The 18559-nt window shown below is 35.0% G+C and overlaps 1 protein-coding gene across 5 annotated transcripts in view; it reads left to right on the forward strand.

The window, feature by feature from the left end:
• The first annotated feature begins 1012 nt into the window (after positions 1-1012).
• Positions 1013-18559, forward strand: part of Col28a1 (collagen type XXVIII alpha 1 chain) — a 176511-nt gene continuing 158964 nt past the window's right edge. For all 5 annotated transcript variants that reach the window (XM_078040379.1, XM_021730704.3, XM_078040380.1 and 2 more), the window contains exons 1-7: positions 1013-1183; positions 3998-4158; positions 5005-5558; positions 11234-11254; positions 12831-12887; positions 14338-14391; positions 16176-16217. In XM_078040379.1, the coding sequence (XP_077896505.1) occupies positions 4035-4158; positions 5005-5558; positions 11234-11254; positions 12831-12887; positions 14338-14391; positions 16176-16217 (852 nt within the window). In that variant the 5' untranslated portion in view covers positions 1013-1183; positions 3998-4034. The remainder of the gene's footprint in view (positions 1184-3997; positions 4159-5004; positions 5559-11233; positions 11255-12830; positions 12888-14337; positions 14392-16175; positions 16218-18559) is intronic.

The following is an 18559-nucleotide window of genomic DNA, read 5'->3' on the forward strand; positions in this document are numbered from 1 at the left end:
CACTTCTGATTAGAAAGTAAAACTTCTGTGTGCTATGTTTAATTAGCTGAAAGACCTGATTTATTGAAGTTGGAAGGCTGCCTTTTTTGTTCACAATACTATAAAAAGATTGCTTGTATACAATAAAGGACCTTTTTTTCTGCTGCTGCTTTGCTTGCTCTGCTTCTTCTTCTTCTTTGTTTTCCCATGCTGACCTGCAAGTGAATTACTGCAACAGAGGTGCCACCTATTTAGCTTATTCACCAGGCTCTTCTTGCAATACTTTCTGATCTCTTCCAAGCATTCACGTTTCCCATGATGTTTCTGGGCGTTTTCTTTGGCTTTATTGCAACCTACCCCACAGCTCTAGCACAACTGGGCTGAGACTTATAATATTTTGCTTAGCTGCATGACCTCCAAATTAGACAAAGACTATCATTATATCGCTTAGCTGCATGACCTCCAAAATTAGTGGTTTTTTAAAATCAACTAAAAGAGAGTGGAATTAGAGTGTTTATTTAGGCTTTAACTCAGTTACAAAACTGCCTCTCTTATAGTTTGAAAGGATCTTAATGAATAAATCGTTCATTTCCTAAGTGGAAAACTAAGGCTCTCATTGAAGCTAGGGCCAGAACCAGGACTAAAGTCAGACCCCTCTTTCACTAGCACTATATATACTTTTTATTATGAAAAATTTAAAAAGTCACAGAAGTAGAATGATTAGAATAATGAACTTCTATATGCTCATCATTCAACTTCCATAATTATCAATGTGTGATCTCTCTTGAAAAACCAATATCTTATCATATCCAATCCCCCCACCCAAAAAAAGAAAGAAAAGAATTAAAAGAGAAGGCAGAGCAAGAGAAACAAAGATTGTCAATAAATGCCTGAAACATAAAAAATTTGTTTTGAGTTGTTTTTATAATAGTCTGAAAAACAGATTTATTCTGAAAGGACACTGTTCCTTTAACTTGCTTACTGATCCCTCCCAGACTTTGCACCCTGGCCAAATGCCTGACCACTCTTGCTTTAACTGAGTCTAATAAGCATGAATAAAAGACTACAAAAGATCCAAAAGCAAAGACAATTTTTATTTCCTACAGAACAGATCAGTATCAAATAAGCTACCTCCATCCCTAACAGTAGTCCTTGCTGTGGGCATTCAACCAGTTTTTAATTTTTATTTGACAAACTTTATAAGGTAAGACATAACAACTTTGTTTTAATCACTTAACTCAGATAGGACCATCTAGGAACTGTGGAAAATTAAATGGTTTACATATTTATTATATGAAGAAAGCTTTTCAAAATTTTTCATCTTCTGCTATTACTTGAAATAAATTATTAGAGAAATATAACTAATTGTTAAAATGCATAAGTTTAAACTTTATTTTAAAGTTATTTTAAAATGTATTTTTAATTTAGTCTACTAAATGGCATTAGAATAATGTTAATGTCTTTTGGAACAAAAATTCTATAATTCAGGATTAATTATAGAATACGTTCTGTATCTAATAAGCTAGTTTGGCAATTTGAACAAGGACTTATGCAATCATTTTATCTTCATGCAGAAATCAATGAGAGGCAAACATTATGAATAAAATCAGCAAACTCTACTGAAAGATGATTTTTGTATCTGAAACATTATAAAATATAAAGTCTCTGTATTTTATTGATTCTGCTATTTATATGAAATAATTTTAGGCCAAAAGCAAAAAAAAGTAATATTTGACTAAAGACCATCCTTGTTTATGCATTTATAAGTGTAACCTATAATAAACATATGGATTTACATTTCTTTCATTTAATTAATGACATTTTGCATTCCTGAAACCTATTTTGCTTGTACATGGCATCTAAAAGAAAGAAAGTTGAGAATTATTTAAAAAAAGAGCAGAAAAACACAGTAAAAGAGATTAGATGTGAGTGGGATTCCACAAAGCCAAACTAATAGGAAGAAAGAGAATTCAGGAAGGCAGTAAAACTAAAAAATTAGAGGAAAAAAAGTAGAAGAAAGTATACCTTGTACTCCAGGAAAATGAAAAGGAATAGGAAAACTTTGGTTTGAAAGGGCTGGATAAAAACTGTCAGAGCAAATAATAATAAAATGTAAGGTAGTGTGGTTATTGCTATTGAATAAATTGTGTAGAATGTCATATATATAGGGGTTGGTATGAATTTATGATTATATGTCAATAAAACTGTATAATAATGTGCTTATTTGGGAGAAAATATAAGTCTTGAGTTAAAGTCAGTATGTCTAATTGAGCCCTGTGCATGAGAAGACTTTTCTTCTTAGTATTATGCATGGGATTCATCTTCTTTAGGTCTTTGATGTATTGTTTGATAAAATAGCTTATAAAATCTCTTATTCTCAATGAAATTTAGTTCTCAGTCTCTTATTTCCAGAAATTCTGAGATGTTTTTTATGGTATGGACTCAATCAAAGAGAAAAATCATAGGTGACACAAGACACATAATGTTATTCCTTTACCCCTTTGTAAATGCAAAAATAGCTATGTTTATCTATACAGGCTTATCTTTACACTAATCTTCAGAATCTAAGTTGTACATACTTTATATTCTTCTCCTTGGTTAACCAGAAGATTCCTGGAGGAGGACTATCCTTTGTGTGTTCTATTTCCTTAGCACACTTCTTATTTTTTCCCCAATACCTAGCTATCTTCAATCTTGGCATACCTGGTCTGATCAGCTGGCATTTGGCCAATTGCACTTGAGGCACCTGCCAGCAGAGGTGCTTGGTTATGTGGGAGCGAGGTTCTCTTAATGACCTTCCTACAGGATAATGTTATGTGAAGAGCAGACGATGGAATGGAGCCAAATATTGCTGTCGTCAACCCACCAGCTTTGCTTCTCTGGGGTTTGTCCATCTGGCAGTTATGAAAGAAATCAGTGTCCTGTCTCACTCCTCACTACCACTGTGTGTATTTCCACCCTCTATTCAGAGCCTGGAAATATCATGCTCACGATTTCCCAGTTCACATTCCTTGAAGGCAAGGTGCCAAAGAAGGAAAATGTGATTCCTTTTCCAGAACTTTTGAAGTCAATATAGTTTAAGCAGGCAAACATTTCAAAACCATGTTGAATATTTGTTCCAAATAAGCTTTCTTGTTCTCATACTCTTGGGTACACTGAGCTAGCAACATATCAGCCTTTTCTTGTCAGGGAATTCTGTAGGCTAAAAAGTCACTCGATGTGTAAATGGGCATATTGATTGTTGATGACTGAACAACAGAATTATAATTTTTCTTTGTTAATCTATCTAGACAAATGGCTTCACAGGGCTGTTCATAGCGGGGTACTTCCTGACTGCAAGCCTATTTCAGTTCATTAGTTCTTCCAGCTAACTCTAGTTCTTCCAGCTATCATTGGAAGCTTTGAAGTAACTCTGTTGATTGGCTCTCATACTCTTTTTGATTCGTTGGCTCCAACCCTGGTGGAGACAAAGTTTCCAAAGTGAGGGTAGAAAAGAGAAATGGGGTTCTATAAAAACCGAAGGGTAGATTAATTTTTGACTTGACCTCTGGAACAACTGAAGTTATGTGTATAATATTAGGACTGAAATGGAGGTAGTGTTCTCCAATCCTGCAAAATGTTGGATTGGAGAACAGTTACAATAAAAATGAGTGAATCTGAATTCACTCAGAAGAATCTGGGAATGTCAAAGCAGATGCTGTGATTGAACCATGGCCACCATGAGGGGTGGGGCTGAAATGTCTTCAGTTGCTCTTCTCACATCCTGCTCCTCATAATATAATGGGAAATTAAGACTTCTTGAATATATAGAAATATTTATTAATAAATATTTGGTTATGGGTGCCATGATTTACTTGGGTTAGAAACTTAAAATCTCAATGTGAATATTTTTCTATAAATGTGTATGAGAACCCCTTTCACCAGTAACATGCCAGTTTTTGATTCTATAAGCTTGAAATTAAAAAATAGCAAACCTTATTTTTATTGAAGTATTTATAACTAATTTCTCTGTTTCAAGGTGCTACCAGGCAGATGAGTTTTCACCGTCTACCATAATGTGGAGCAGATATTTTGCCTTCTGTCTCTTGCTTTTGCCAATTTTTATGAGTCAAACAGTATACGGACAAAGAAAGAAAGGAACAAAGTCAAATTTACTTGCAAGGAAAAATGACCTCCAGGGTAAAAACAAGTTTGCTTATGTTCTTAATTATTAATTTCAGCTGGCTAAAACACTGATTTCACATTTTCTAAATAACTTTTGAGGTAAATAATAGTACATCACATATATGTATATACATGACATTCTACTTGGATATAATTATGACAGCAATACATCTTACACACTTAGAGCACATCAAAGTTTTTTGAGCATTTGTGCATTTGTTATCTCATTTGAGCCTCACATGTAAAATAGGCAGGACAGAGACTGTCACTTTCATGTTATAGAGAAGTTGAGACTCAGAGAAGTTAAATGGCACATTTAAGGCACAGGCAAACTAGTAAGAAACAGAGCTGGGATTCAAAGTTCTCTGTTTTCAAAATAAGTTTATTTCTCCCTTGCTGTTGATGAGTACAGTCATTTTGTCCCTTAGTTTCAACAAAGTTGATGACAAAAATCAAAACCAAATGGGGACTCACTGATATGACACACAACCTAAGAAACAACCTAAGAAATAAAGCATTTTGGTTTTTTTTTTTTAACTGCGAGAAAACCTCACTTGTTGAATTTGAAAAATGTGCCCTCCCTTCCTCTCACTTTAAGTGGGTTTAACATTGAGAATATGCTGTGAATATATGATCTTTTGTTTACTTGTTTGCTCTTCATTTGCATGATCCTACAAAGGGAAAGACTTGGAAAGAGACTTAGATCTTTACAAGTTAAGCCTTATCTCCAACGTGATCTTTCATATCCACTTCACTCCCTTCTCAAAACCAAATACAACAGCCACCTTAGGGCGCTCCTATACAATTCAGTTTGGTGAGTTAGAACAATTAAGTTGCCTAATCTTTTTTGTTCTATTTCAGACTCTGTTTGCTTCATAGATGTGCTCTTCATTGTGGACAGCTCTGAAAGTTCTAAACTTGTCCTCTTTGATAAACAGAAAAATTTTGTGGATAGCTTGAGTGACAAGATCTTTCAATTGACCCCGGGTCACTCTTTGAAATATGACATCAAACTGGCAGCCCTTCAGTTCAGCAGCTCAGTCCAGATCGATCCACCTTTCTCTTCTTGGAAGGACCTGCAGACGTTTAAGCAGAGGGTTAAGTCTATGAATTTCATTGGACAAGGCACCTTCTCTTATTATGCCATTTCCAATGCCACTCGGCTACTTAAGAGAGAAGGACGTAAAGATGGTGTGAAGGTGGTTTTGCTAATGACTGATGGCATGGACCATCCAAAGAATCCAGATGTTCAAAGTATTTCTGAAAGTGCTAGAAATGCAGGAATATCATTTATCACCATTGGACTTCTCACTGTCAACAAAACCAAACTTCATTTGATATCTGGGGATGCACCCAGTGAACCTATTCTACTGTTGAGTGATCCAACCATTGTAGATAAAATTCGGGATCGCCTGGTAGGTACCAAATGGATATGCTAAGTATTTTGCACCATAATGTTGATATCTTGGTTATAAATTCTGTAAGGGTTGATACTGGGCAAGAAACATGAAAAAAGTATATACACAAATTTCTTTGGAATTTTCTTTCTATAAGAAAAATCTGAAGTCTCTCTTCATTTCCTTATACCAAGTAAGCTGGGAAAGTACAAGGCTCATTCCCTGAAATTGCATTCCTAACTTTATTATTAGTCCATGCTGAGGATTTGGGAGGATTACTTTCCAATCATACACATCAGGCTTCTGTTTATATATCCTAAGATTGTGAACGCTGCTTACATATATTAATTTTGTGGTCAACTTGTGGTCTGCTGTATTTATATCAAGTTTGTCTTTTCCCAGTTCCACATCTGCAGAAATATTTTTGGCTCTATTTCACCTATTGCCACATTATACTACTTAAGCAAAATAGAATTTTATAGTAGTAGAACTCCAATTTTGAAAATGATTTCTGTGTTTCTTAGATAAATTAAATAGGCCCATTTAATTTATAATCACCTGAAGTCAACCAACAATTTCTCCCTCAAATCAATGAATCCCACTTGATGGGTCTGGTTAGATGCCTCATTGCTTCTCTGTATTTTTTGCTTAGCTATGTGTGAAAGTCTCTCCTTGCTGCTTTGGAAAACATGAGGCATAGCAATCAAAAAGAAATCCCTCTTGACAACATTTCTCAAAAAGAAAACTCCTGAAGATGAATTGGTTGATTTGTTAAATGTTAAAGAAAAAATCGATTTCCTTAAAAATACTGATTTCTTTGATTTTCTAAGAAGACAAGACACCCTAGTCCTTTAGGCACTGAGCATGTGGATATCTTCTCTATGATGCAAAGAAAAGTCAGGTCCTACTCTGAAGATCGTTTTGATCCTTTTGTCCTTCCTCCAATGCTTTTCCTAATGTTACTCTTATCTTTTTAGTGTCAATTGTTTTCAGCATGAGACCTGAGTTTTTTTTTTATCTGAGTAATATCATATATTGTATCTAAGTAATATCTAAGTGATATTGTAATATCTAAGTATATTGCCAGTTTTTATGAGTCAAACAGTATACAGACAAAGAAAGGAGGAAAGTTGAATTTACTTGCAAGGAAAAATGACCTCCAGGATAAAAACAAGTTTGCTTATGTTCTTAATTATTAATTTCATCTAGTTAAAACACAGATTTGAAATTTTCTAAATTGAGGTAAATAGTAGTACATCACACACACACACACACACGACATTCTACTTGGATATAATTACATATTAGGTGTGTATTTTACTTTATTCTGTGTTTGCCAAAATCTTATGATATGGGTACTGTTATTATTCCTATTTTATGGTTGAAAATTTAAGGTCAGTCAAAACCCCAGAGTGTGCATGCTTAATTCTATAAAGGTGTATTCAGAGAGGAAATAGTAACTGTTTTAAAAGTATTTTTTTTCAATCAGAAATGTCTTGAAACAGGTAAACAACATCTCTACTATTATTTTTAGTCTTTGCTCCTTGGGGATTGAGGATATATGGGAAGGGTTTTGCCTAGACTTGAGAGAGAGATGACACCTAGCTCCCTAGTGCTTGGGGTGAGTATGCATCCTGAACAGTTCTTTCACATGAGAGGGAACCTTGCCATGGTGCTGGGATAACATTGAACCCTGACTGTACCCATGGCCTAAGGTGTCCTTACCACTTAAGACAATTCTGGCATGTGCAGAAGAGAATCCTGGGGCTGTAAACATGAGTGTCCTGCTGCTACTTCCCTGTCATTATCCTGTGAGAAGAGTTGAATATAGAAGATGTGGGGCAGGCAAGTCCTTGTCTGGCCAGATGTGCAGGCTCCGGATATTCATACTTCCTCTTGACATAAGCTTGTTGAGAAATTCTACCTCAAAGGGCACACAGGCTCTTGCCAGGAGACTGGAGGCAGGACTGTTGGTCTGTTTCTAGGGAAATCAGAAAATGACCAACAGTGTTGCTATTCCTTAGCATCCTGTGATTTCAGCTTGTTTGTTCAGATGGAAGCTTAATGAATAAGACTGTTCTTAGAAGAGGTCCTGCTTCCCAACCATTTCCTGGGTCCAGAGCAGAAGTCATCTTTTTTTTTGTACTGGTAATTGAACCCGAAGGTGCTTTACCATTGAACTACAACCTCAGTCCTTTTTATTTATTTATTTTTCCCACATTTTTTTATGGGTGTGTTATAAGTGTGCATAAGGATGGGATTTGTTACATAATCTTTAATGCACACAATATAACAATATACTTTGGACAATATCATCCTTTGTATCTTGATTTTGAGATTGGGTCTCAGTAAGTTGCTGAGGTTGGCCTTGAACTTGCCATCCATCTGTTTTAGATTCCTGAGTCACTGGGATTGCACGTGAATGCCACCACACCCAACCCTCCCGAGTGTTTATTTAGGCTCTTTAAAGAACAATACTCCAGGATTTATGTTTCTATTTCACCATCTATGAAGTAGAATTTGACTCCTGATCAGGTTATTGGAAACATTCCTCTTTTAATCTATTTGTATTATATCTTTAATTGAATTTTTACCACTTTATTTTGAAATGATTTCATAACTATGAATTTCATAAAAACTATTTCATAAATATCATAAAAATGTTAGATATAGTTTAACTACAAAACTGCATCTACTTAAAGTATATAACATATGAGTTTTAAAAATGTATACATCCATGAAACCATCAATGCAATTGGAATACAGAACATTTCCACCACCCAGCTTCTTCCTTACACCTTTGGGATACTTGCCTTAATACTGATATGACTTTTGTTGCTCTAGGTTAGTATACATTTTCTAGAATTTTATAAGTAAACTCATATAGTGTGTGCTCTGTTTGTGGCAAACTTTTTTTACTCAGCCTAATGATTTTGAAATTAGTCAGAGTTGTTTCTTTGGATTAGTAGTGTATTCCATTTTATTGCAGAGTAAACTTAAGTTGAATTTAATTGACACAATTGTCCAGAATAAGTCAACTTTGCAGGAGTCAAGATGAATTGCAGAGTCAGTGTATATGCCTTGATATCTCTAGTAGAAAGTTTCATGAAAGAATCTCATGAAAACATTTTAATTCTGAATTACCCAGGAGGGATGAGGTGATTCCGAATTGAAGGGGATAAGTGAAATATTTTTATTGTTAGTTTATTATGGTTCATATAGTAGTGTTGAAACCTAAGAAACAAATTCAACCAATGTCCCATATATATTACTTGGTCTTTAGAAGAGTAAAAAAAGAATATGTGAAAACAATTTTTAAAAAAAAATTTTTTTTCCTCTATCACTTTTAATGTAAATATTTAAAAAGCCTTTATGAGAATAAGAGTTGTGACAAATTGGTCTCTTTTAATGAATATCATCAGAAAGAACATAAACTGTAGGTATTCCCTCCTTCACATAAATAATCATTTTGGTAATTTCCATATCATCCTCAGAATTATATGTTTTATTTTAAAATAATGGTCCACTTCTCTTTTTCTCAGGGCTTCCCTTGCTTGGAGTCTTATTTCTGCTCTAATGTATTTCAGATTTTGTTAGCAATTTTACTATTATGTTAAGCTGTAAGTTTTGTTCTTTGTTACAGCGTTCGTCATCCTTGCCTACTGAGTGCTTTAGTCTCATCCCATTTGCTATGATGCTAATAACGTTGTCCATCCCTCACATTTCCTCTATCTCCTTCGGGTAGCATTGACCTTGTAACTCTTCTCTGTAAAATAGGCAGTTCCCTTCTTGCCCTCTTCTTTGACATATACATATATCATCATAAAAATCCAGATCTATTAATAAAACGTAGGCCTTACCTCTAGTGAGGGTCTCTATTATTTATCCTTTATATTGAAACTCAAATTCCACCTAGACTGTAATTGATGTGTCTTTCCCTCTGGCTTTGACCACGGGCCCCAGCTGTTCTCACACAATGCTTCTCTGCCCCCTTGGAAGCTACTTCCCAAGGCATCCAGTTGTGTTCACGTGGGCCCTTCCATCCACTCTGGTTAAATGTCCCTCCTCACTGCTTCCTTTGTCTTATTGCCCACACTCGTCTTTATGACTTTTTTCCTCTTAAACTTTGACATATAGCATGGCATGCCATCAACAAGTTGGTCCTTTGCATTCCTCTCTTCAAAATCATCCAGAAACCCCACCTATTCCAAGAAACCATCTCGTTCCTGCCCTTCTCCCTGACCCCCTGCACTGTTGGCTGTGTGTTGTCCTCTGTCCCTGGGGCCTATAGACTATAAGTGAGTGCCCTTAGGGATGAGGCTTTGTTCTTTGTTTGAAACAGTCTTTTTTATTCTAAAGTTTTGTGTTCATTTTTGTTTCCATAGAAATATAAATTCCAGCAAACACATAATCAAATGAATTCCAAAAATAGTTACTTGTGTTGTTATGATTTTAAGCTTTATGGCACATATTTTCAAAGAACAATACAGCAAGACAGAAATTGAATTTTCAAAAGAAGAGCTGATGTGTAGAATTTCACATCAGGCACACTGACAGCTAAATTCATGAATTGAAAAACTGACAATGATATTGCTTATTGTTAAAAAGGTTGTAAAGTGACAAAACTTTGAATTTTTCTTTAGTAGTTGTTTTAAAATTTTATAATTTGGCTTAAATTATCAGGGTTTTAAAAATTGTCTCTCAGGAGCTCCTTTTGAATTCTTTTTTCCTCTCACTTTCCCAGAGGACACCAAGCTTCTAATGTGTGTTTTGAATATTTTATAATTTGGATTATATTGTACATATCCATCTGCAAAACGCTTTTTCACCTGATGTTTTTGGAAACTTAACTATGTTGAATTACATACATCCAATGCATTTGTTTTAACTGCTGAATTTCACTTATTAACCCATTCTACTATGTGGTTTTTTTTTTTTTTTTTTTTTTTTTTGTTTTTTTTTTTGGTACCAGGGATTGAACTCAGGGACACTCAATCACTGAGCTACATCCCCAGTCCTATTTATTTTATTTAGAGACAGGGTCTCACTGAGCTGCTTAGAGCTTGCTTTTGCTGAGGCTGGCTTTGAACTCATGATCCTGACTGGTGGATTTTCTTAATGCATATGTCCAATGTCTCCCCTTCATTGTCCTTTCCTCTGCCCACCTGTTCATTATTGACTAAGCTAACTAACAACTGTCTAAAGCCCACTTACATTTCACAAAATTATGACTTTAAAATGAATGTTTTGATGCCAAAGAATAAATTCACACATGTATAGGCTGGAAAAAAATGGCAGAAAGGAAAATACACAATTATGTATTCTGCCTTAGTCTTTGTAAGTAAAAGTAAAGACATTCTCATTATGACTGATTAAGTTTGTAGCTAAATTATAGAGAGTATAATGCTGATCAAAGAAACAAAAGATAAAGCACAGAATGCAATAGGATAAAGATCCTAGAAAGCATAGAGTAATTTTTAATGTTAGTGCCCTTCATGTCTCCTATTATTACATGGCTGAGAGTGCTCCTTGGGTGGTTGGCTGGCAGGCTTTATTGCTTTTACAAGGTTAAAAAGGCTCAATTGCTATTCTACTTGGAAATTGCATATCCCATAGGGAATAATTAAGACTAATAAGAAGCTGGAAGCAGAACCATTAATTGAGTTAATGTTTCATTCTTTTTTCCCTCCTAGGATATTTTATTTGAAAAGAAGGTAAGCACCACATGCTTTGATTACTATGAATGACTCTGAAAGCTTGTATTATCAGATCAGCATTATAATTCACATTAGAAGCTTAGGTGTGACTAAACAAAAATGCTTAATTCTTTTGGAACCATTCTCTTTTGAAATAGTCATCTGATTTTTCTGCTACTCTATCCACTGTAGGTTGAAAATTTTAGGAAAAGTAGGGACTATTTAATATGATTAAAAATAATTTTAGAAATCAGTGATAACCAAATGGCATAGTTTTTGCTTACTTTGACATGGCTTCTTTTATTCTAAACTCATCTCTGACATCAGCTACTCATGGAGTTCCTGTACTTGGGGAGATGTTCCCAGTATTGGCTAGCTTATGGTTAGTGCTAAGAGAAAAGAGCTTAGAATCATCCCCTGCTGCTGGCTGGTTGACTATAAGCTCATTGTCTTTCCTATTGTAGAGAAAATTGAGCCTCATGATGGCAACTAGGGCAAAGGACAATGGAAGCTGGCCAACAGCAATAGATTGGATAGGATATTGCACAACAGATATTATGAGTTTGCTGAGGATTCCTGAACATCGTGGGCATTTCTTAAAAGAAAGAGTTTGGAACATTTGAACTTTTTTCAATAAACTGCTTAACATCAGGACATTAACAGTTATCCTTGCATAAGATAATAGAAGTCAACCAAACCTTGTAAAATATCAGGTTTCATTGAATTATGCACAGATACAACATTATTTTATGTCCCATCAACAAAGGAAACATCTTTGCCCATAAAACAGTGATACAAGTGCCTTCTCATCAATTGCAACTTTTATTTTACATTTATGGAAAGAATCCTTTTACATTTATTTAGATACAGACTTTTAAATCCTGTATTACTTTTGTGCATATATATGGAGAAAAATATAAACAAAATAATTTTTTTTTCCTAAAACTTCACCTCAGTGTCTAAATCTTGAGTCAGTGCCCTTGTTTTTCCACATAATCCTGGCCTCTGCACCATCAAAACCATTGTCAATGAAGCATGTTTTTTGGTGTTCTCTGGCATTTTCTTCCATTTCATTCTGTAAGTCTTGAAGTGCATGTTCAGAAAACAAATACTGTGTCATATTTGACCTGTTAGCTATGCTAAGACTCATTTTGATTTCAGAGGTGTTAATATGAGGAAAAATGTGCTTCTTAGGATTGACAAAATGTGGTATACGTTAAATGTTTTCTTTTGCTGAGTAAAGGAGAACTTAATATTTGTCTATAATGAAGCGTTCATGTGTTATATAGAAGAGTAGAGCAGATATTCCAAAAGTCCACTGAAAATGTTTATTTTCCTATTTTAATTGGCATCTATAAATCTTTGACAGAATATCTATTTTATTTAACCATAGCAAAGTTTAATAATACTTTAGTAGTTGGCTCTTAATCTACCTGAGTTTGCCTGGAATAATTTAATAGAGCAAAATCTCCATGAATTTGCAAGGTCAGCTTTCTCTAAGGGAGTGTTCCAGTTGTGTATTGGATAATACTTGAAATGCTATCCTAACTGAATTTCACTGTGTGCTTAATACTGTGTTTCATTATTGATTTAGTGTGAACGCAAGATCTGTGAATGTGAGAAGGGGGATCCAGGCGAACCAGGGCCACCTGTGAGTATACTATTACTTCAGACTTGAGGCTGATGAAGACGGTGATGGCACAGTGATGAAATTGCTTTCAGAAAGGGCTTTTCAGTGTCATTGCTTATTGGATAATGGGGGCCCGTGATTTCTGAATAATGAAGTGAAAATACAGAAAATGATAATACAGGTCATCAGTACTTTAGGAAAGCTTTGTTTTACTAGAAGCAAGGACACAGTCCTCTTGGGAAACTCTTGCCTTCACAGCAATGCAGCAACAACTTAGTGTGGTCTCCTGGAGAGGCCAGTAGGGCATTTTGGGAGATTAGGTAAATTCTGTCAAATGGAAGCAATCACTGGGCAACCAAAGATAAATGGTGGGATTTAGTATGATGATTCGATATCTGATACCATCGTCCATTCTAGCCTAGGATCAATAGTGCCATCTGTATAGTTGGAAACCATTTGAAATGACACTAAGACTGCTAGAGATGCTGAATATTTTTCTGACTGATATCAGAAAGCATCCAAGCTGCTTATCACGCATTTCATTTATTGATGGGATTGCAAACTTTATCCTTAGAGGTCAGAAGCCTGGGGAGATGTTTCACAAAATACATGGATTCGATTTTGAACTAATGCTCCTATTTAGGGGTGGGGAGGGGAATGCATTTTGTGAGTATCTGCGAATATGACACATTTTACCTTGAGACTTGGTTCCAAAGCTTGTTCCTTTTCAAATCAGTCTACCACTGAAGGTGTTAAGAAGTGAACTTGTTTGTCCCCACAACCCCAATATAAAGTTGCCAGAGGAAAGGATATTCTGTTTTAAAATGAACAGTGCTAGTAAGAAAGTTTACAGTTGCTAAGCTAAGCTGACAATTTCAGTCACTTATGTTTTAATAGGGGTAAACCATAGAGCTATGCTGTTTAATATTTATTAAACTCCCCCAAAACAGTTTTCAGAAAAGCAACATTTTGGGTGGCTTGAGCCTAGTAAAACAAAGTGCTTTTCTGGAACAGGATTGGGAAGCTCCCTTCTCCTATCTTTTGAGGTTGTCCCCTGTATATAAGAACCTCTGTGACCAAAGACAAGCAAGCTGGTCTGGTTTTTTCAAAAGTGACTCAGAGGTGGGGGACTATAGTGGTCCACAATTAAGTGAGGATAGGAATAACTCCTATATTTTTGCCTGTTCAGTCATTCCTTTCAATCTTTGAGTTTGATTTTGTTTACAAAGTAACTGAAAATTAATTATTTGGGGAAGAAGTAATTGTTGGGAAGAAAGAGATATTATCCTTTTAACAATTGCAGAATTTGTCCATCTGAGACAGTACAGTAGTAAAGGGGAGAAAAGAGTGGAATCTATGTGAAGGTTTTATAATCTTCCTTTGTTTTGTGGGATGTGGCAGATCATAAATTATGATAAAGAAAACTAATAGAATACTTGCTCAAAATAATTTTTTCTCTCTTTGCCTTCAGGGTAAACATGGAAACCCAGGTATTAAAGGTGAGCGAGGACCAAAAGGAAATCCGGTAAATGAATAGACTGCTTTCTTTTAAATCAGTGTATATCTGTCTAGACTTATTTAAAGTATAAACATAAAGAAAATAAAGAGCATTGCAATATATGGCAAGAATCTGATGAGTTTTAAGAAGAATATAGGACATTGACTTCCTGTATTATCTATCTTGTTTTTGTTTGCTTGCTTTTACAAATTCTAAATAGAATATGAAAGTTTTAGACTGTAAGTTTAGAAAATCTAGGGACATTAGCTAAGCAGAATTTGTTACTTGAATAATAATGGCCCAAATTAATTAGGACAATGTTTCATGAACCACTAATACATGTGCCACATCAGATTCACATTGGCACTTGTGTTTTTTATGGATCTGCATTATGGATAACTGACCTATACCAGATGTTTTCTCTGTCCTAGAACATCATATGTCATTTCTCTAATTCTTTTTTTTTAAATGTGTATACCTATCCAAAAAATCACAGATTAAAAAAAATTACCCATTTATATTACTATTGGGACAAAAGTGTTCTAAATTCAAGAAAGACTGAAGGAATCACAAAGAGAGAGAATAGAAACTATAACTATGTGAAAACTTAAGGCAAAATTCTGTACAGTTAAAAATTATAGTTAAAATGTGAAGACACCGAATACAAGGGGCATTGGGTTAACTTCTATAGTACATAAAAAAAACTTGTAAAACTGATGAGAAAATATAAAGTTTTTAATAATTGAGTGAGCAAAGGACACAATTTTCAAGAGAGGACATAAAACCAATAAAGAAAAAAATAGAAAAAATTTAATTTTATTAGGTAATGAAAGAAACTGAAATAAAGACAATGAGATACCCTTTAACACTAATAATTCACATTTTAAAAACTTGGAATCCAGAGGCTCCTTAGAAGTAGTTTTCTAGTTCACCTAGTTTGTTTTTTGGGTGTTTTGAATTTTAAGAACATTTCTTTTCTTATAGCAACTAACATGGTGATTTTAAAGTAATAACTAATGATAGTGATATGGTAGTGAAGCCGGTTTGCTCTTCATTGCAAAGATAACTTGGCACAGATATTTTGGAATAAATTGGGCAATAAAGAGGAGACATTCAAATACTTGAAATTTTGACTCAATCCTATTTCTGAGAATACTTTTAGGAAAGTATAAAAAATATAATGTTATATGCATGAAAGTATTTTTGGCAATTGCTTGCTTGCCAAGGAAAGGGAATGTATTGCATCTTTGGTTCATTCTAAAACACACACACACACACACACACCCTATATTCACTCATATTATGTAGGCTTGAATTGATGCCATCATGCTGTTTGTTGTTGTTTTAAATACCTGTTATAAGTTAATGTGTACCAGTCATGTATTTAGTTTGTAATTTCTTGCTCCATAATTTATTTTCCTAAATCTTGCTGACATCAATTAATCACTCCTAAATACATTTTGGAAAACATTCCATAGCCCCTTGGAGAAAAGCAAGGGTGTCCAGCTCAGAGCAAATACAACGCTCTATTTGAGAAAAAAATGACCATGTTGTGAAAGTGGGATGTGTCCTAAGCTGCAAAAATATATCTGAATCCTGTATATTTAGCTTTATTCTCAAAGGGCAAAGTTTATCTGAGCTGCTGTTTTCTTCCTCATATTGTATGTGATAGTGCCAATAGTAAAGTCTTAAGATTTTTCCTAACTGGGTTAACCTATTAGTCTGAGACTTCTGAATTGAATGCATTATTCATCTGAGCAATAATCACTCTGCAAGCCTGTGGAATTTTGACTGATTTTTGTTTGTTGTAGGGTGATGCTCAAAAAGGAGAAACTGGAGAAAGAGGTCCTGGGGTATGTACACAACTGGAATGCCTTCCTGTGGAAGTGATCTCGGGATGCTAACGCTCTGGGATTGACCATTTTGATCCCCTCAGGAGGGGACTTTCACCTACCTGTGCTCTGATGACTCAGGCAGGCAATCAGACATATATGACCTTGGGAAATGGAAATGTGAGGAGAACATACTTTGATGGAACCAGGGGTTTTCAACCCTGTGACAGTCCCTGAAGCTTAACTGGACAATTGTGAAAGGCTCAAATGATAAAAAGCATTTTGCTTTATTTCTTGTGTCCTTTTTCATGATGAAGAATAAGTTGAGTTTCAATGTCATAATAATTACATGGCCTAAACTATGCTGTTGTCAATACAATCTACAAACAAAATAACATTTATCATTTTAGTTGATTTCTTATCTCCCAAATTAAAAGATAACAAAGATTGCTTGACAGATAATATAGTGCATGTCTTATTTTCCATTTTCCTGAGCATTTTGGTAAGGGTAGCAAATAGCAGAGAAAGTGAAAAAAGGAGGCCTTGTTGTGTGGTGCCTCTCTGCTTGTCCCCTTGGGTATAAGCCCTGGACTCAGACCAAGAGATTTAAGTACTGTTCTCTTGGTATTTTTAATTAACTTTGTGAAAGAATCTGATAGAAACTCTGACAGTCTCATTAAGCATTCATTCAGAAATTTGTGTTATTTTATTCAGGAAACATTTCTTAGGATTCTTATAGATATATGCAGACTAGTAATAAAAATAAAAGTATATTTTTAAAAAAGCTTATTGTGTCTTAGGAGAGATAAGATATTCCAAATAGCTACAGTTTGAAACAGAATATCAAAATATTGTTAAAAGGTCATGAACAGGTACTGAGAGGAAACTGGAGTCATCCAGGTATATTTTATAGGATGATTCCTGAAGATACAAGGCTGCGCCGACAGGCAAAGATAGAACAGGTTGGGGAAGAGACAGGCAGATGGAGAGAAAGCCATGAACACCAATCTGAGGGAGGATACTGATGGGGAATGGTGAGATGGGTTACTCGTCAGACTCAGTGTGAAGGGTGGATTGGACAAAATGCCCAATCCTGCTGCAAGGTCTGGAGTTTACTAGGTGATGAGAAGCCCCTGAAATTTTAATGAGGTACAATGACCCAAAAGCTGTGTAATGGGGTGATTAATCTAATGAGACTCTAAATAGGAGAAGGAGAAGCACTTAGAAGAAGGTCTGCTACTGTAGTAGACAGGAGAGTTAACATAGACATTGGCTCAATCTGCTCTGGCCAGTATGAAAACCACCAATCAAATGTGGCTATCAAGCCCTTGATACATGGCTACTCTGAATTGAGGTGTGCTGTAGGAGTAAAATATATATTGAATTTTAGAGCCTTAGTTCAAAAAATTATCTCATTGGTAATTTTTATATTGATTAAATATTAAAATGACAGTACTTTGAACCTGTTGGTATAAACAAAATGTAATATTAATTCCACTTCCTTATTTTTACATTTAAAATGTGACTATTAGGACATTTAATATTACATATGTAGTTCACATTTTTGGCTTGCATTACATTAAACAATATCAGGTTACAGCAAGGACAAAATAGAAAAGAATATTGTGAGAATCCATGAAGTCGTGGAAATGACCACATGTGTTGACTAACTCTAACTCATATATTTAACAAATATTTATTGAGTACTTGCTATATGCCAGGCACTCTGTTAGGTGCTGGGGATTCAGGCGTGAGTAAGACAGTCCCTGTCTTAGCAAGTGTTTCAGTGAGGTAAACAAGAAATAGCCATACAAATAGATAATTTCAGTCAGAGAAGTACTATGAAAATATAAAACAAGGCAAGGAAAGTAGTCTAAGAAGAAGGAGCAGAGACAAAGGCCCAGAGATAGGAACATGCTTGGTAGACTCAAGAAATGGAAAGAACCCCAGAACATGTTAATGAGTGATGGGCGACAAGGCCTTTGAGATAGACAGGGGCTAATCATATAGGACCTTGCAGGCCAGGATCAGAAGAGTGGGTTTAAAGTCCAGCAGGAAGCGGTTGCAGAATTTTGAACAGGTTGGATTAAAGGGATATAATGGTAAAACAAGGAGAGAAAAAACAAATGATTATAAAACTTTGATTCTGTGTGATTTGAAATGTGATGGTATCATTACTAGAAATAGGAAAATGAGAAAATTTGCAGTTTGGGTGCCATTTTGGATATTATAAATTTGACTATATAAAAACTAGTAATTAAGATGCCCTGAATAAAAGAAGTAAGTTAAAAAGAAGAGCTGATATAACAACCAAACAGTAAATTGACCATGATTTTCAGAAAGAATACAGGAGGAGAAAGAAA

The sequence above is a fragment of the Ictidomys tridecemlineatus genome, chromosome 2, assembly GCF_052094955.1.
Source record: "Ictidomys tridecemlineatus isolate mIctTri1 chromosome 2, mIctTri1.hap1, whole genome shotgun sequence".
Classification (NCBI taxonomy): domain Eukaryota; kingdom Metazoa; phylum Chordata; class Mammalia; order Rodentia; family Sciuridae; genus Ictidomys; species Ictidomys tridecemlineatus.